The sequence below is a fragment of the Bolinopsis microptera genome, chromosome 2 (genome assembly GCF_026151205.1).
Source record: "Bolinopsis microptera isolate Bmic1 chromosome 2, MBARI_Bmic_1.0, whole genome shotgun sequence".
NCBI classification, from domain to species: Eukaryota; Metazoa; Ctenophora; class Tentaculata; order Lobata; family Bolinopsidae; genus Bolinopsis; species Bolinopsis microptera.
Window position 1 is genome coordinate 19,598,787 of NC_087073.1, and position 21,026 is coordinate 19,619,812.

Below are 21,026 nucleotides of genomic sequence, written 5' to 3' on the forward strand. Positions count from 1 at the left end.
TCCTTTTCACCCTGCTTCCAGGAATATTGGAATCAAAACATATATATATATAAAATATAAAAACGTAAAAACATAAAAAAGTAACCTGCGAAGGAATGTATTACACATTCCCATAGATCCGACTGTATGTAGTTCTGTCCTAAAGTTGAGTATAACCGTTTCAGTGCAAGTAACCCGCGTTTGGAGCTTAGATGTGTGTTAGCAATAGTGAGACATGGAGATAGGACTCCCAAACAGAAGATGAAGATGATCGCAAAGGAACAACGGTTTGTAATTCCATAATAACACGCTTTAATTCTTTCGTTAAAATAGTGAAAGTTATTGTAAAGACCAGTTAAATATCCAAACAGTCGCATTGTTGAAATTAAAGCTGATTGCGATGGTAAAACCATTTTTCCAGTCTAGTCACCATCTCCACTTCTGCAAATTCCACCCAAAATAGGGCACTAAGGGCACTGGCTGGAACCTAAAGTGCGTTTATAAGCCGGTCGGCATTGTACATATTTGCCGTTACGAAATAGATATGACTCTGAATTTGAACCCAACATCGATGTTGGCAAATTTTATCGGGGATTAACTGCACAGTGCACAAGTATAACTACTATGACGCCTATTGTAGTCCAAAAACAAAAATTCTTGTTAAAATTTACATTATACCTATCGGTAGAATTCATTCCTTAAAACTTATAATTTCCCAAAAATTCTCGCTAGATTTGTCTACTCAATTAAAGGTGAATGGGAATAAAACAAAGTGCACAAGCTCAGTTTAACACAAATTGTCAATAAACCTAGTACGTAAACCAAACGTACAGTTAGTCGTCAACATCCTCCTTCGGAAACGATTAATTCCAATAATACAGTAATTGATCATTATGTGTTTGGTTATGTTACCGACCAACTTCAGCTGGGCGTGTCAAGGTAACATTTAATTGCATCTCGTAAGTACGTTTAATTTTAATGGTTGGATAGATAACTAATAACTATCATAATTAACTAACTAATTAACTAATTAACTAATTAACTATCACCAAACATTGCAGGTTTATAGACTTGTTCAAGAAGTACGCCAAGGACGGAGACAAGGAGCTAAAACTAAAGAGACCCGCCCAAATGAAGGAGGTCCTGGAAATGACCAGAGAACTGATAGTGGAGAAGGAAAACGCGGGAAACTCTGACAACGTGGAGAAACTGAAAGTACTGAAATCGGTACTGGAAATGTAAGTTGTTGATGAAGCATTATATTATCTTGTGCATGATGTAAAGCACTGTGGTGATTATTCTGGCGGCTTGGTGGGGCGGTGAAAACTGGTGGGGAGGTACGCCGCGCAGGTGGCTTATTAAAGTCATATGTAACACTAGATTAGTCGTGTCAATTATTGGAACTTCATATTTGACGGTTGTTTACGAATTTAATTGTTCCCGTCTTGACTCAATGACTAAAGTGGGTTAGTAAGGATATTGATCAGTATAATATTTCATCGTTACCGTGTCTTCACCAGGAGCTTAAATTATTCATAATATATTTATTATTTATTAATAAATTTATCATATTATATAGATTCCTTGCTCATTAACATCTTAGCTCTAATATTGACGAGTCACTTTAGATGGCTTCGACTGAATCTTTAAAGTTTAATTGTTTTCAGTAATAAAGCGGTAGACAAACATTCTGTTATTATTATTATATTATCATCATTGTAATTATATCATAAATTATAGCAACCAACTTAAGGTCCTGATGAAAGTATTGTACCGATGAAATATAATATTGCCTTAGTTATTGAGTCACGAAGAGAGCTAAAAGCATGATCAATCAATTGAATATGCGACACAAAAGTAACTATCCGAACGTTCAGATCAGATAATCTGTTGTCCCCTCCGCAAGCTGATTGGTTAGTAGATCTGACAAACCTCCCGCTATACCTCCCCACCAGCTATTAAACATTTAAACATCATGAAATTAGGATTTGTGCTCTTTAAACCGTGTAAACGGGGGTGGATCCACTTTAGGGGGTTGGGTGTTGCAACCTGCTTAAATTGTTTTGCAAACTCTGCTGAAAATTTCGAAATTTTAAATGAGACTCCACGATTACTATCAAATGAACGTGCTGTTCAGTTGTTTATAATTTCAAGCCACAATAACGTCGACAACGCCCCCGGCCCCCCTCCTTTAAATATTTTAACAGTAGATCCTCGATTTACCAAGCCTCACTTTACCTGTTTTAAAAATCAAGCAGCCAAATTTTCTCATTCTCCGAAAGGCCCGATAAATCGAGAGTCTACTGTAATTGGATCCACTCCTGTTGTGAATTAACAGCAGTTCCTGAAGGAATTACCGTAATTCAATTACGGTGCACTAGCAGTTCAGAACATATCGTCATATCACAATCACAATCATTGAACAGGGGCTCCGGTTACTCCACACAGTCCAAGTCAAGGTGAGACACTTGCGACACATAGCGACACAATGCTACACTAGTAGTAGTTGTAGGGACAAAAAGGTTGTAGCGCTTGTAACTTTCAGCTTTTCGGCATAGGGAATCTTTAGTGCAAGGCTTAGATTGTGATTATATTTATTTTTGTGCTCGAGCAGTTTTTTGTTGCATCGTAGGCAAAATCCGAGTGTGCGAAGATTGATTACTTCCTGGGGCGCATTTAAGACGCTGATTAATGTATAAAACGAGTGCAAATAGAGTGAAAATAGAGTGCGAATAGAGTGAAAATAGAGTGCGAATATTATAGTGCAATTAATCATTCCTTGTGCTAAAATTCCACATTTTCCGCTTTATTAAAATGCTAAACAGCGCATCGTTCTTCGTGGTAGCAGATGAAGTTCACCCAGTTTATTATTAAGACGCTAAAATTTGTTTTCTGTATATAAGAAAAAGTTGCAAAATGTAACACGTAAGCCCAGGCAATTGTTGGGCATATATATTTTATTACCACTCTATTGATTGAACAAATAATCAGATTAAATTGGTGTAGGGTAACATGATTAGGCTAATTGCCGCTGATCCTATTTCAACGTGATCTTCATCTGCTGCCTTTAGGGATTTGTTAATATTTGTTGCATATAAGTAGCATAATAAAATATATTTAAACTTTTTAAAAAGTATAAGAAGATATTAATAATATGTACATTAATATCCAAACCAGGCTGCGAAAGTTAGTTCCTGGCTCTTCGTGTCCATTGTGGGTGTTTGAGTGATACGTGTGCCTTTCTGTATGGGATTGGGAGGTTGTCATAATGAAACATTTTGAAAAATTGTGAAAAATGGTGAAACATTCCAATAATTTCTAGACCAAATTGACCATAAAAATGTTCACTATTTTCATCATTTTTCATCATTTTTCACCATTTTCCACCATTTTTCACCATGACAACCCCCCGTGGGATTGTTTGGGAGGTGTGTGGGGTTTGAAGTGTGTGACTATCTTGAAGTTATTATCGGCATTCTTCAAAAAGATCTGATTGCATGTGGTAGTGTCATTCTACATCCACTTCAACAAAAATTTGTGTATCCATAACTGCTAATTCTGGCAGTCTGCCAAAGACTGACAGGGTACGCAGCATTTGGGTATTTGTCATCTGCATAATCTAAACATATATCTGCATAATCTGCATTCTGCACATACCTGCATAATCTATGGTACATATTATCGAGATCAGTATTCTCCCTTGCGCATGAATTTTCTGGGTGAATATTTTTACTTACATCTATGCAGGTTATCAAATAATAATCAATATTTGTATATTTTTGATTCATGCTAAAATCTATCAGTATTCATGATTTGTATTTTTTGATTCACAGATTTAATTTCTGTACATTTTTCCAAAAAAAATGCAGTTAGAATTTTCCAGATCTAGAAGGTGTTTGGGAATAACTATAACTTTACAGCTTGTTCTCATGTTGTACTGCTATCTACTGGCTCAATAACTGCTAGCCCATTCTTACAGCTGATTAGTAAACAGCTGGTTGCTGAACACTAAAGCCCTAAAGCATTCTAAATGTCATTATTAACCTCGAAAACTCGAAAACTGAGGAGCTTTATAAACTACATGATGAGTTCAATATCTTGTTCAATTTACTACTCACTAAGCGTTTTGTTATAACTGGTCAGCGATTTAATATTATCTTTTATTAATATAACGCCCTTATTACTCCTTATTTACGACTTATGATCGTTGTTTAAAATCGCTTAAATAGCTGAAGTAGAAAAGAAAAGGAGGAACTGAAAATAATGTCCACCAAAGACACATTAGCTTGTCTAAGAATTTAAACAAGCAGGCTGTAAGGATATGTAAGAACGAGAAAATGCATCTATAATGGACATCAATTTTCTTCTTCTGCAGAAGGAGAACAATTTGGAAAAAGTTTGAGGTTTACCTGTCAAAATAATTAAACAAAAGAAACTTTGTCTATTATAATGGACATCAATTTTCTTCTTCTGCAGAAGGAGAACAATTTGGAAAAAGTTTGAGGTTTACCTGTCAAAACTAATTAAACAAAAGAAACTTTGTCAAGACTGCTGTATCAAAATAGTGAATATGAATAATGAACTGCAAATCAAAATCTCTTATAAATAGGAATGATAGTCACCCTGGGGCCTGGGACTTGCTCTTGACATATCACACCCGCTCGATGACTTGCTTTCTTTGCAGTTCGGAATTGATTAAAACTGAGCAAGATATACTATCAAGCTGCCCATTAAACTAGCTAAATATGCGCTTCATTGCAAAGTGAAGAAATAAGACGCTAGCAAGAGCACCTTATAAGGTCATTTTGTTTAAAATAGAATAACCCCTAAGTGAGTAATTAGTGGTTCATGGTTGATCCAGTACAAGGCCAAGGGAAAAACGAGTTCACAAGAGAGCCGTGGGAAGCTCCTCCTTTTTACTCAGTAACTTTTTAGCTGGCTACTCTTTAAACATTTACTCCTCCTTCTATAACCAGTTGGTTGTCAAACAAGCGGTTGTCAAGGAGTGGTCAATTAGATATTATATAGTTAAACTATCAGATAGTTAACAAATTAACAAATGAACACAGGTACGGGCACTTCTCGGGGGTGAACAGGAAGGTACAGTTAAAGTGGGTAACAAACAAACCCCCTAACAAGACACCTCTGAAGAGAATAGAGCAGATTATAGAGGAGTACGAGGAATCTCCTACAGGTATGTGGGGGAGAGGGGGGGGGGCGGGGGGGGGGGGGGCAATCATTATGTTCCTTCCTTTTCTCTCAGAAGTTCTTGGTGTCAATATAACCGAGGATAATGTCCATAGTTTTTTATCGGGATTTGGGACTCGGAGACGGGATCCCGATAATATCACGATTCTAGATTTTTCTCAGTATTTTTTTTGCAAAAGCTGATCAGAATCGAAAGAAATCTAAAGTAAAAATTTTGTTTTTAGAACGTCTATTCTCAAAATGTTTGTCCCAAATAATTGTCAAGTCGGATACGACACCTCTGCACCTCACGATCTGATTTTTGGAATCGGGAAATGGATACGAGACCTTGATGTCTCATGTCACAATTCGAGATCTGACTCGGGAACTGGGAAATGGATATCAATACGTGACACCGATATCACGATTCGAGATTTTTCAAATTGTTTTTGGCTTTTGCACAAAGTTGACAGTATGGAACGAAATGTAAAACAAAATTGTTTTTAAACCTATTATTATTAATTAGTTTTAATAGGACGAAAAATATGCGTTTCAGGATTTTGGGAGAAGATTATAGAAATTTTCGGTTGAATTTCCGGACCGGAAACGGGACCGGATATGAAAACTTCAAGACTGGCGTTATCCTGCTACAAAAGTAGTTCTTTGAGCTATTTGAAACTTGAATTCAAAATGGCTTCATACCTGAACCATACACAACTTGAACAGTATAACTTGAACTTCTCAACTTTATAACTTTCACTCCCCTACCACTCAATATCTGAACAGTCAATTTTTCTCATGTGAAAGCAAGCTTCATTATAAAGTACTCTTAACAGTTAACGGCTGGTAGCAGCTGCTGCAGGTTGATATTCTGATGGAGCACTACCACAATCAAATCGGAGAACAAGTTAATTATATAATGCCAAATTGGAACTAAACAGGTAGCTGAGCTCGGTTTTAAATTAACAGAGAACTCACGTTGTGCGCGTAGGAGGTGCAGACTACAGAGGACAGACACTATTAGCACTCACGCTCCGTTAGCGCTCTCCTTTACTCAACATCCTTAATATAAGGGTATAAGGAGACAGATTACTATGTCTCCCCAGTCCCCTATTTAATCTAATCAAATCTATAAATATTAACTTTATAGATGTTCAAAAATGAGGGCCTACCGAATGCGAAACTGCTTAAATCGGGAAGTTGTTCTTTGGAGGCTATAGCTTGGGATCTAGCCAGGAGTGCATGCAGGCTAATTTTTTATTAACCGGCGGCGACTGACAGTCTGCAGATGGTACACGTACTCTAGTTCGACACGTACTCTAGTTCGACACGTACTAAAGTTCGACACGTACTCTAGTTCGACACGTACTCTAGTTCGACATGTACTAAAGTTCGACATGTACTAAAGTTCGACCCTTACTAAAGTTCGACATGTACTAAAGTTCGACAAAAGAACTGGATGAGAGGGATATTCTTACTTACTTTACTTCAAATTATCTTTCAATTTAGTTTTTATCGAACAATTTGTTAGTTAGCACAATTGTAGACTAAAGCGGTGCCCCAGGTAAATCGTACTCCGTTTTATAGATCTAGATTGCAGTGTACGCTTATTATAGAGTAGGAGAATTACAATTGATATTATCATAATAATAATATGTGCAATGTGCACATTATGTAATCTTATTGGAAGCTGATTGAAACAATTGATAACTTATGTATAATTTGGTACCTAACTGACCTCAGACTCGATAGTTACTGTTAGTTACTAGCACAATTGTAGACTAAGCGGCCCCAGGTAACTCGTACTCCGTTTTATAGATCTAGATTGCAGTGTACGCTGCAATTTTAAACGTTATATAATTTCTGACCTCGTGCACCTGCAATTGAACCACGTGATCCTATGATAAGGAACTGGCAATAGCCCATGATGGATCACAAGCAGAAACTATTTCTCGAACTAGAGTACGTGTCGAACGTGTACGTGAATCCTGCAGATTACAATACAGATCTCAGACATTACATATTGCAGAAGGAATGTAGTTTTGCGGTATTATTAAAAACAGCATTGTCTAGTGCAGTATTGGCATTGCATATTGCATAATATTCTGTATAAACGGATTAAACAATCTGTATCATGATGCAATATCAAAATATACTCTACTACAGTCTCTATACAGTCTCTATATAATACTCTACACACACTATCCAACTTGTTAACATCACACTAAAATACATCATATTATCACTGACAGAACCAAATGTGCACACAGCACACAATTTAACATATTGTATCAGTTCCAGTTATAAGCTCCTAACCCAGCTACTTCCACCAGAGCACCCCGAACAAAAGCTCCTGCTCATCCTAAAGTGGGGAGGCGAGCTGACGATGGCAGGACGAGCTCAGAGCGAGTGTATGGGAGATTCCTTCCGGTCCGTCTACCCTAACAAAAACGGTACGTGATAGTATAACTGAGGGTCCGTCTACCCTAACAAAAACGGTACGTGATAGTATTACTGAGGGTCCGTCTACCCTAACAAAAACGGTACGTGATAGTATTACTGAGGGTCCGTCTACCCTAACAAAAACGGTACGTGATAGTATGACTCAGGGTCCGTCTACCCTAACAAAAACGGTACGTGATAGTATTACTGAGGGTCCGTCTACCCTAACAAAAACGGTAGGTGATAGTATTACTGAGGGTCCGTCTACCCTAACAAAAACGGTAGGTGATAGTATTACTCAGGGTCCGTCTACCCTAACAAAAACGGTACGTGATAGTATGACTCAGGGTCCGTCTACCCTAACAAAAACGGTACGTGATAGTATGACTCAGGGTCCGTCTACCCTCACAAAAACGGTAGGTGATAGTATTACTGAGGGTCCGTCTACCCTCACAAAAACGGTACGTGATAGTACTACTGAGGGTCCGTCTACCCTAACAAAAACGGTACGTGATAGTATGACTCAGGGTCCGTCTACCCTAACAAAAACGGTACGTGATAGTATGACTCAGGGTCCGTCTACCCTAACAAAAACGGTAGGTGATAGTATTACTAAAGGAAGAGGGCTCCTGGTTGACGCTTAAAATATAATTTAAACGGTAGGTGAAAATAGTTTGTTGTGGGCCGTACAACTAACAAAAACGTACATAGACTGTTCTGATCTTAACCTCTAACAATGTCAACGGTACGCTTGATATTATATGAAAAGGGTGTCAACTCATAGCCTTAACTAAATATAAAGTTATCGTGATTGTATACGACGAGTCATCTGACCTATTCACAAAAACTGACGTATAGTATTACATGAGAGTGTCGTTACTCTAAGCAAAAATGGTATGAAAGTATTCTGAGCAATCATTAAACTCCTAAAACCAAAAAACGTGTCCTAACGGATTCTTTAATAATCTAGGTCAACTTCATACCTAAACATATGAATATGCGATATAACACATATTATGGGTGTCTTGATTGGATACCCTAACATGAACTTCGTGATAGTATTACAGGGTGTCTACCCTAACAAAAAGTACTGATATGATTATGAGGTAGTTATCCTACAGAGGTAAGTATAGTATTACTGAGGTCCGATACTTACTCCTTGAAAAAACTACGTTATATTCTGATCCTCTATACGCTAAAAAAAACGGAGGCGATAGTATACTGGCGAAATCAGTCTACCTAACAGATAAACGTAGTGAATAGTATTCACTGAGTCCGATCACCCTAACAAAAAGGTAGGATAGAAAGTTTGGACTGAGGTCCTTCATGACCAGCACACAAACAGTATACTGTACGTGGATAAGACTACTCGAGAGAGGAAGACTTTTCATGCGATGTTTTGGTGTTGCTGCAGGTTAGTAGTTACCCAGGGTCTAAGTGAGTATTGTAACCTCGTAATTCGTGAAAATGATGGTGGGAGCACAAGAGAAAGAAAATATCATAGAACTGTACGTTAACTAGTAGTGGAAATTGTCACGCTTGTAGCGATATTATATCGGTAGTTGGTAAACATGACTCTAGGGGATTGTCATATGTACACCTAGCGTAACGTTTAGGACGTTAATCTAAAAGAATAAGAGTGTAGCCGTATATTTTGGACAGATTTGTAGAAAAATACGCAATCCCGAAGCCAACGTAGCGAATATTCCATAAAGATCTCAAACCGCTACATCTAACGCGATGTATAATAGCGTTGATTATGTTGGAATCGAGGTCTCTAAGTAAAATACGGCTCGAAGTACTGACAACTCAGCAATAGTCGGCTTCGTGATGTGACAAGATATGTCATCCTGGTAGAAAATTTCGGTCTATCAAGTACATATCTCGAGATGCCCCCTGGATGAAACTCGTACAGTAAAAGTAATTTAGTAGGTAATAGCTCTTCACCTGTTGTATGGAGTCCATTCCTGCTGCCATCTGATAAAGCACGAGAGATAAAACACTCACGCCTATGTCATAGGCCCAGATCATAGATCACCCAAATAACATAGAGTTTACAGTAGATGACTTGGTAACGGGAACAGTTTTACCTTACTAACAAGAATTTCGGAGACGCAGTGAAAAAGACCATGATTCGATACTCGTGGGAGTGATATATTAAGCAATCTCACTCGGAAACTTTTTTATTGCCAAAGGTTGAACGGAGGCCACACATTTGAATGGATCGTAAGATGGCTTTGATCAGAACCCGACTGCAAATGTGTTTGACCAGACAATCGTAACAGATAAGAATTGACATCAAGAAACAGACTCCTTCGTCAACTAAAGTGACCCTATCAAAAATAAGTCATAGTGTCGGCACCGTTCAAGATGGACTAAGTCCTGGAGACAGCAAACATCCAAGGGTGGACAAGGTCGTGTTTGGAGTCAAAGGGTGTTGGCCAAGTTGTGGTTCTCTTCATTGGAGAAAACAATGTCTCAACGGAACAGCATGATTGCTTTGCTGCAGAGAGTGATTGCAGGAGGATTCTACGGGATGGCAGGAGACTGTTATCTGTACTGATAGGAACATTGAGCTTCTGCTTCTGTAAAATAGAAATGTCTGAAATTCAAATAACCAGCTAACATTCGTAAGTAACTTGGAGCAAGCTCGTAGCTGGTTATTCACAGGATCATCTTATTGTCCAGATGAACAGAATACAAAAGAAGGATGAGTATACAAGGAAGGTGCAGAAGAACAAGTTAACCGGTGAATCCCGCCTAGCATAATTTGTTTTCCGCACATTTTGTAATTTTCTGCATATTTCCGCATAATCTAGCATTTTCCGCGTAATTTCGCATAATTTTGAAATTTTCGCGTTAAGATTTTAGAGTGTAAAAACCAAAATATTTTAAAAGTCGGGCCCTTTTAGGACCGTGACTCAGGCCCTTTTGGGACCCTGACCCAGGCCCTTTCGGGACCGTGACCCAGGCCCTTTCGGGACCGTGACCCAGGCCCTTTCGGGACCGTGACCCAGGCCCTTTTGGAACTCATACCTAGGCCACGTGACCCAGTTATCACGTGACCCAGGCCCTTTCGGGACCCTGACCCAGGCCCTTTTGGGACCGTGACCCAGGCCCTTTTGGAACTCATACCTAGGCCACGTGACCCAGTTACCAGTACGTGACCCAGGCCCTTTCGGGACCCTGACCCAGGCCCTTTCGGGACCGTGACCCAGGCCCTTTTGGAACTCATACCTAGGCCACGTGACCCGGTTACCACGTGACCCAGGCCCTTTCGGGACCGTGACCCAGGCCCTTTCGGGACCGTTACCCAGGCCCTTTCGGGACCGTTACCCAGGCCCTTTCAGGACCATGACCCAGCCGTTATGGAACCCTCGTCGTTACCGTACTTCGATTATAGTGTATCAGTTATCATTCGTAACTTCACCACATCATCTGATAGTGATTACTCTATATCACATCACAACGTCATGGACCGTTTCCTAAAGAAACAAACAGCTACAGACAGTGACCCATCATCAAGCTCACCACACAAGAAACAGAAGATACCTGCATCAGCAAAACAAGGGGATATCTCAGCAGCATGGCGAGCTCAAGAGTTTGGTTCACATTTTTACGAATCTGGGGGAAACAGTTCTGTAAGCCCTGCAATACAGTTGTGGACCACGCTCGGACCTATTTTTGATAAGAGCGGCGGTTATACGTTTAGAATTTCCAAAGTCCTTGAGAAAATGCAAAAGAAAACCGCACAATTCCCGCACAAATTTCGAAAAAATCGCCGCACATTTGCCGCATAATTGGTAAAAATTTACCGCACCTTACCGCATATTTTACCTTTATAGTCGGGTGCGGTACCGCATAATTTCGATTTTTTTACCGCACCTAATATGTGCCTCTGATCAACCTCTGGCGACAATGTTTTACGTGAAATGTAAAAATCAGGAGTAATATAAAAAAGGTATTTTTAGATTAAAGTGCTAGCTCATAGGTTTAGAATTGTATAGATTAACGTTGGTCATTTAGCCATCTAACAATCGATCGTGCCGTATATATATAGTAATATATAGCCAGAGAATAATACAATAGGGTCTTGGAAATTCTATAGTTGTTCAGTGGGTCGATCGACTGAACACGTTTGCACTTGGTATTTAAACTTACCAGTAGTTTATTTATGTTATGCACCGATGATAATGCAATTAGGATAACAACTAGGTAAGCCGGAAGTCTAATTCAAAACACACCTCACACCGTACACACCTCCAATCAGTAATTTTACTATTTGGTAGACCGGGTATTTTGGCGGGAATTCTGTTCCCACGGCACTGTTCTGATAGAAGCTACTTCTACTAATGGTCCCAGAGGAACGGCCGTATAGTAGCCAGACTTCTTGTCTCCTGTACTGGCAGACACTTGCAGATTAAAGTTAGAAATTTCGTTTGCTATAAATATAATTGCTCTCGGAATTGAACAAACTCCTACTTATCTGTATCCTTTCTAAATTCGTTAGAGTTTCATGGACTGGGGAAAAATAATCGGTACATTCTCCCTGCTTGTGTAATTAAGCAATGAAAACAATCCAAAATTATCACATTATATGACATAAGTTGTAATAGCAGAAACTTTCTAACCGTACATTCACCCGCCACTGTTCAAGAACCTATATCACTGTTTAAAATCATGACGTGAGCACTGTACATCCAATCAGCTATTCCTTTAGTTAGGATGATAGCCAAAACTATAAGGATTTTGGAGAACTAGGGTAATAGTCATAATTCTAAAATTTGAGTGAGTAACACGTGTTTTATTGACGATGATAAACATTTGTAATGTAAATTACGCTATGAAAGCGCGCACTGAGGGACTTTATGACGTCACGAGGCCACAGCTTATTATTGCAATAACACGCGTTACACGTACGCTAGAGAGTTGGTTCTTTCGGCGATACGATTCTTTACCAGTTTGTCACAGCTGATTTAAATCTTAGCCAAATTGGAGACTACAAATTTTTCAGTTAACTGGTCCTTTAAATTATAAATGTTTTTGTGAATGACTGGCCGAAATGACGTATTTCATGCCAATATATGGTTAGGATATGAGTAGTTAGTAGTTACTGCTAGCTGATTGTATTGCACAATTTTCTGCAGCTATCACTTAACTATCACAAAAAACCGTGTCCATAACGGGTATTCTTTAATAAATTTCAGATCAACTTCAATTAAACATATGAAATATGCCCGATATAACCAACATTTTGGGTTTTGAAATTGGGATAGGCTACTGAACTTCGCTATTTTATTACCAGGTGAATTCTGCAAAACAATGTATGCATATTGCATATTGGTAGGCTTATCCTAGGTGTAATAGTATATCATATCAATATTACTTCTTGAAATAAACTAGTTTAATGCTGACCTTTAGTAGCTACAATAAAAACTGAAGGCGATGGAATGCGAAATACAATACAAAAATAAAGTAGAAATATTCCATCCAGAATCCAGATCACATGACCAGAATGAAGGAATGTGGAGAAAACAGGGACTGAGAACTTCATGACCAGCACCACAAATCATGTATATTTGTAGCTGTGGGATAAAGGAGCAGCTACTCGCAGAGAGGAAGCACTTTTTCACTGCCGATGTTTCTCGTGTTGCTTCATTAACTACCTTGATTTAAATATTAATATTTCCACAGAAGGACTAGAAATATCAGTGTATAACAAAACTGATGATTTTAATTTTCATGTTGTATCCCTTACATTTCCTCACAGTAACATCCCAACCGAGGTTGGCTACAACGTTTTTTCAAGTCAAGTTCTTAGATATGGTAATGTTTGCACTAGATTGGATATCTTTACCTCCCATCTTCACAAAATATTCAAAATTCTAATTGATAGAGGATATAGCCGTGATAGACTGATTAAAGGCATTAAACGTTGTCTGAGGAAATATGATAACGTTTTCAGGAAGTTCGGTATTCTAGATGACCGTAACATTATTAAAGAACTCCCCTGATATCTTTTGATTTATTGAAACACGGGTACTAACTCTGCTAAACTGAACAAATTCTGAAACTTAGGTGAATAAGTGTACAACGTGCTAGACCGAAGTTCAGACTGACCAGTGAAAATGGGCGAGCGTACCAAGTGTCATTTTAATTAGAAGTTTTAGTCAGTGATTTATTATTGAAGCTTGTAATTACAATATCTAATGCTCCTATAAATACTTTAATTAATTGTTTGTCCCGTTATTCTTTTTCCTTCCTCTTTTCCTTGTCATCCCCTTTAGTTTTAAGATTCTTGCTATAAATGGCTACAGCTAACACTATTAATGCTAAGTACCAAACAACAAGTGGGAGGTGGATCGTTGGTACCATTAAATCGATTTAACACCGCAATTCCAGTCGCAAGCCTGGGACCACTACTAGCATAGTCACAACATCTACAAAGCTGCCATATAGCCTGACTGACAATTTTCTCGACTGACTGACAATGTTTCTTCTTTTTCCCCATTTAGAATACAAAGATTAGTACATTTTAGCTTATGATTAATATTATATTTTTACCTATAGTTTACTTAGATTCTGGTACTAGTTACCTCGGGGCTGTCAAAGGAGACTTGTCCTAACTTCTGTACATTCGTGTACAATGATCCGGACTGGGCAGACAAAGGTGGAAGTGATACGGACTTCACAGCTGACGTGGAGTCTGGAACATTAGGCCCTGGCAATATGTTATTCCGAGTAGTGGTCGCAACTTGGAATTTCATACTGGTACACCTAGTGATGAACCACTTGAGATTCGCTTCCTTAAATCACGAATAAGAGTGCTGGGATATTACTTAAGTAATATTTACGGAGACAAATACTTTGATATCCCCGAACCAAGTGACTATATCCAAATAACAGACCAAAACTCTGACAATTTCGTGATTATAATAGGTGATACCAGCTGGAAATCGAAGGTCTCATTAAGCTACAATTACGGCTCTGAAGACAGTTGGACAACATTTCAAAGCAATAATGTGCGGCTTCGTGATGTGACAAAGATAGTCAATCCTGAGAAAGTCTACGGTCTTCAAGTACATCTCCATCTGCGCAGATGCCACCCCCAGACTGTGTGATGACCAACTCTCTACAGTAAAAGAAGCTAAGCTAGGTGAACCCTACACTCTCACCTGCTCTGCTACTGGAGCTCCATTCCTTGCTGCCAGCTGGATAAAAGACGGAGAGATAAAACCTAGCTCACACTACTATGTGTCTCATGGCCCAGATCATAAGATCACCTCAAATATAGATATCAGGAGTTTCACAGTAGATGACATTGGTAAGTGGACATGTTCTATCTTCAACAAGAATTTCGGAGACGCAGTAAAAAAGACCCATGATCTCAGATACTCGTGGGAGGTGAATATTAAGCAATCTCCCTCGGAAAACTTTTATATTGCAAAGGTGAACGGAGGCACAACATTTGAATGGATAGTCACAGGATGGCCTTTTGATCAAGTAACCCTGGACTGCAATGATGTTGACAACAGACAACTCTCAACAGATAAAAGTGAACATCGAGAAACAGACCCTCCGTCCGTCAGCCTAAAGCTGACCCTTCAAAAAGAAGATCAAGTGTGTTGCACCGTGAAAGATGGGACTAAAGTCCTGGAGACAGCAAACATCACAAGGGTGGGACAAGGCTGTGTCGTTGGAGAAAAGGGTGTTGGCAAAGATTGTGAAGTCTGTTCAATTGGAGAAACAAGTGTTGAAGGAACAGCAGATTGCTTTGCTGCAGAGAGTGATTGCCAGGAAGGATTCTACGGGTTTGGAGGATACTGCTTATCCTGTCCTGAAGGAAAATCGAGCCCTTCTGCTTCTGTAAAGATACAGGAATGTTTGAAAATTTCAAATAACAGCAAGGCTAACATTCCGTTAGTAATTGGAGCAAGCACCGTAGCTGCGTTATTCACAGCAGGACTCATCTTACTTGTCCCTAGACTGAAACGAGAATACAAAAGAAGGATGAGTATAACAAGAGAAGGTGGCAAAGAAGAAAACAAAGATAAGACTCAGGAACCTCGCCCTGAAGATCTAAATGCTGAAACAACAACAGACTTTGCTACAACAAATAACCAGGAAAAGACAGACAACAAGACAGGAAAGACAGAAGAAACCCACATCTCCGACAACCTTGCATATAAAGACGAAACCGCCTGTGAGAAGGGAGCACCACCTTTACCACCAAGAAAAGAAGGACCTCCTAGGGAAGTTACTAAGAAAAAGACAGGTAAAACTCATAAAGGAAAATCCTCCAGGAAGTCGCAATTTCAACGTGATTTAGAAGGCAGCCTATCTTCACAAGTGGCATCAAAGACCCCGGACGTAGATTACATAGACAACACCATCGTTCCAAAAGATTTCCACTATTATGAGGATCTAGATAATGTGAACTGGGCACTTCCTGAAGAAGCTGAGAATGCATACGAGATTAAGATATCACCTGCAAGTAGTGGATCATGGTAGAAGCAGAAGATAAAGAAGGAGGTACCAGCAATTAAGGGACTAGGGTGTTACGACTTGAAGAACTCAAGAATAAAGAGCAAATATGGCAATAGATCTCTGAATATTGCAATTATCGGGTTGTCTACAAGTAAAGATAGATGAAATTATAGTTAGATTTAAATCAAATGTGAATAAGAGAACAATGTATTATTTTTACAAGATTAATTACTTGGTATACGTATTTTGCAAGACATAATATTAATGATTCTTGCCAAAGAACAATTTTAAATTTTCAACAAAGACCGATGTAAAACATTTTTTTAATTCGCCAAATATTTTATATTTTAGATAGTTGCTGATTGTACTCTGTGCAAAGTTTATTTCACTTTTTGTACACGATAAAAGAATGCAAATGTTCGATAATGTCTTCGTTGTTTGGCAGATGTAATTGATTTTTCTTTGCAGAAGATTAAAAAAACTGTATTACTTGATGCACAAGGTTTATATGGGCGTAGCAGCGGTCATATGTTTTGAAGAGCACCACTAAGACAAGCAGCAAGGAGAAATCCACAGTATTTTGAAATAAAGGTTAACAGATTACGTAATACGTATCTCCGATTATAGCCTGTCTAACATAGGACCATAATTAAATAACAACACGATGAACGAAACAAATAAAAACCTTCCCTTTAACGTACCTAAGATACAGGATAAGTTGTAGGATATCTTTAAAAAAATACAACAGCTCTAGGAATTTGAGTCTAGCTCAAACGTTAGTGCAGTAAAATTTAAAAACTGAGATTGAGCATTAAGCAGTCACAATTAGGCTTATCTACACAATTCCCTTCGCAGTGCGCTGTGCTAGCAAAATACTAGGATTTCAACTGTACATAAACATCATTATTAAAATCTATAATTCAAAATAAACGCCTAAACGGGAGTGGACAATGAGAAAATGTATTTATATAAGAATATAGAGGCAATCTGGTACTCTGTCGGCGGGCACTTAAGGCACACTTAAGGCACACCTAAGTGTCCGTGCCACCCCATCGCGTGTTAACTACCCCATCGCGTGTTAACTACAATGTATAATACTAGTATAGGCCCTATTGCCCTATTGTGAAACAAGACCAACTTGATCTTCTTCAGCGAAGTCTATTTTTAAGGTGGATGCTAGAAGTTAACGTTACTCTGATATTAAACTAGCTGGGGTTCAATCAAATTACCGTGAGGTATAACAGCCAAGTAAATGCAATTTAGGTGAAACAGTTTTTAGATTGTATTGGAGCTCATGGACTAAACTCTTTAAATCAGGGGTTATCCGGCGCTGATGAGACATAACAAATTGACCCTGGGTCTGAGCTGGACAATAATAGTGGATATATTTTAGAAATCGCACATTCTTGAAGAAGATTTCAATTAATCTTCCCCGCTATAACATTATGACAAATATCATTATCTGTCAAGTCACAAGGCCAAAACTCTACTATGATGGGCAATTCTCTAGATTAGATAGAAGTTCGACCATTTCACGTCTGGTCTTTGCGGTGAGACCTTTCGGCGTTGCAGCATACAGCCCTACATAAAAGCTAAGTTAGTTGGAACAACTAATGAAATGGGCTGGTATTTATAGTGTTTAGCCCCGCCCGAGTGAGGAATCTACACCATTAAAGGAACAGGTGCTGATGTCACAGCTGAGGTCAGAGTGACGCTCTTGTGATTAACCAATAACTTAAAATCACCTTAATTTAAAACAATCTAAATTTCAGTAGGTGCAGCAAGACAAATTAAAAAAATTAGCAATATACTTCGTGAGCAAACAAAACAACAGGGAAAATAGTTGAATAGTTGAATTTATTGAATAAATTTAATAAATCCCTTTATATTCGAGTTACAACCAATCCTCGAGTAGCAGTACTTATAATGTAGATTTTTCGACCATGAAACCGTAAGTTTGGGTACCTTAAAGACACACGTCTGGAAAATTAAGTGACTCGGTATGAACGCTAAAATTGATCCCTGGTGAATTCTCGGTAAATAACGTCATTAATGGAACCAGGCACCTATATACTCAATACTGTAGCATGACTATAATTTCTACCCCTTTATCCTGGAATAATTCCACAATTTAATGAAGTATTGATCAGGTAGGTGGCAACATCTCACCAGACAAATACTATTAACCAGACATCGACCAGACATTGGTATATTATTAATTACAATCTGGATATTAGATAATCTATAATATTTATCCAGAAATTTCCCGTTATTATTTCTCCTCCCTCACTCTCTTACTCCAAAATAATTCTACCATGCAATGCCAAACATTCTCTTATCTCAAGATATCAAAATATGATGTCCCCTGGCTCCCCTCGCTATCATGATAAGCAATGACTTCACGACTAAATAGTAAATACCATATAAAAAACAAAAGCGTCTCGTTCGTTTACTCCTTCCTTGACTGTACTAATTAGTAAGTTTGCGGGACCCTTAAAAAATTGAAGACACGCACCGAATAACGATGGGATGCACCTGTGTTTTATAGGGGCACAGGTTTGTCACACACAGATCAAATGATATTAAAATTCGAGGGTAATCGACCACGTCCCATAGATCCGACTGACAACTTAACAATAATATATTCCGGGTATGTATCAGACAAATAGCCTTTCCCACTGTTCTAGAACATTACTATTAGCCTGCAGGTTTCTCAAATTTAGGCAATCTCATCACCGTGCACGCCGCCGCTAATTTAGGTATGAGCTCGCGCATGAAATAGTTATTTGAATGGGGGATGGTGGGATAGGGTAAAACTAATAGATTCAGACGGTGCTAGACTACAGTGCGAAAACCTTGCGGTGATTCTAAGCACTCCAACACTGGGGACCGCACCTAAAAACAATCCTATTCGACGTGAACATGAGCGTGCTAATCCTAAGTCCTGGATATTACCATGGCTTGAAAAGTTGGCACGGAAACAAGAAAGTTATCGTCGGAAAATCCGATGTCAACATTGAAAAAACGGTACTACAAAAAAACAATTAGAACAATATCAGAACTACTAAAAAACAATGGCGAATAAACAATGGTCTACTGGGACGAAATAAGAAAACTAAGCAGATAAAACGTGTCAATCTTAAGTTCTGAAGATGCCTTGGCTGAGAGGTTTAAATTTAATGGCTATTTCTCAAAAATTGCCGCAAATATCAAAACTCAGACCTTTGACCCTGGGGGTTTCCAATATCTGCGCTTGTCCTCACTCAATCCACCTCCAACCTGTTGAACCGATTGAAATTCGGAGAAATGGTTCGATTCGTAGTCCGTACCTAGTAGTTGAAGTCAATATGACGTAGTAACGGATACATTGGCTTGGTGGTTAAATACTGAGGGTCTTTTAATACTGAGGGTCTTTTAATTTTTTTTAAACATGTTATATTATCTTTTCGAGAAAACGAATTAAATAGAACTATAGTCAATTAAAAACACAAATGGGGTCGTTCACATATTACGTAATCAATTTTTGGACAATTTTTACCCCCTTCGTAATCATTTCTACACATAGAGCCTATTGTGTAAAAATTACACTAGCGTAATCGGTAATCATTTGGAAACCCCCCTCCCCACTCGGTTGATTACGTAATATGTGAACGACCCCTAATATAATAGCGTAAAACTGAAGCAAGGTATCTGTAATTGTTGATGGAAGGCTTAGTCGGGGGTGCAAAGCAGTGAAGAGCAAGATCTCAAGATTTATCGGTGTGATGTATAGAATAAAACAAAATATGCCATCGAAGGCTTGTTTACAAATATTCCAAAGTTTTGTCCAATCTCATTTAATTTATTGGGATTTTCCGCAAAATCTCTCATAGACTCCCTTTTTGCAAAAGAAAAATAAGGTGTGAGAGCACTGAGCAGTTATGATTGGAAATGTGAACTATTATTATAATGTCCTTAAACTCCAAGATCACACAAAACAAGGCCTTAAAGAACACGAGGTTTAAATGTTCACGGGGTTATCATCAAAAACGCTCTTACTTTTTTGCACAAATTTTGGAATATGTTGAGTATTCAATGGCCACCTTTCTTGCTTCATTAGTTACCTGGATTACCTAAGTTACCTAAGAGTAAGAATATAAAAAGCGGACACTGTTAACAGCTATGAAACTGAAATTGCACAAATTGCACTGCATTATCAATATCTCATTCAAAATCACCCGCCATTCTAACAAAACATTCCTAGTGCATACTTGTACTGATAAGACACTGAATTGCAGCGGTATGAGTAAAACAATTTCTTGAAAATTTCATTACCTAATAAATGTGCTTATTGCAGATCAGAGCCTTTAACATTAGTTTATTGAATTTAAGATTTTCGATTTTAATCCAAAATTTACATAATAATGGTATTGTAATGCGCAATTGCACGTGCAAAGATTATTTGAACAACATTATGAGCAGTTTTGTGGTGATTTTGTTATGTTTAGTGTGTTTAGTGTGTTTAGTGTGTTTACTGTGTTCTACATTTTAATCGGATGTATCCTCGGTTGAGATGAATATTTTTGATGAGATACAAACTGACGGTGACAATCACAGAATATTATAAGCTTTCTCTTTGTGGTCACGGTCTTTCTAATAAATTTATGTAAAATAAAGAAGATATTTTCGATCGTCACAGTCGTCATGTTATATCGCAATAGGGGATCGTCAAAGGAAAACTCTCAGGAGTTAACGCGTTTAAATATGTTTAATCTCAAGTTCACAAAATCAAATCAATCATAGTTATGAGCTCACGGGTGGGATCTGGGGTAATAGATTCAGACGATGTCTCTATCTAATGTTTTAATAGTGAGAATGTCGCTTAAATACCACAACATAATCTGAACTATGTTGTCTGTGGATTAATTTGAAATTTATCTCCGAGGTGGGTC

General features: G+C 38.3%; 1 protein-coding gene across 7 annotated transcripts in view; it reads left to right on the top strand.

Annotated features, from left to right (window-relative positions):
• Nucleotides 1-21,026, top strand: part of LOC134811874 (inositol hexakisphosphate and diphosphoinositol-pentakisphosphate kinase 2-like) — a 71,091-nt gene that overhangs the window by 13,581 nt on the left and 36,484 nt on the right. For 4 of the 7 annotated variants that reach the window (XR_010159863.1, XR_010159865.1, XM_063818984.1 and 1 more), the window contains exons 11-15: nucleotides 165-266; nucleotides 1,041-1,217; nucleotides 2,406-2,438; nucleotides 5,049-5,173; nucleotides 7,500-7,619. Coding sequence is in view for 2 of the 7 variants with exons in the window: in XM_063818984.1 (XP_063675054.1) it covers nucleotides 165-266; nucleotides 1,041-1,217; nucleotides 2,406-2,438; nucleotides 5,049-5,173; nucleotides 7,500-7,619 (557 nt within the window). In the remaining 5 variants the exon portion in view is untranslated. The remainder of the gene's footprint in view (nucleotides 1-164; nucleotides 267-1,040; nucleotides 1,218-2,405; nucleotides 2,439-5,048; nucleotides 5,174-7,499; nucleotides 7,620-21,026) is intronic. The other 3 variants (XR_010159866.1, XR_010159864.1, XR_010159867.1) reach the window with 1 other exon arrangement.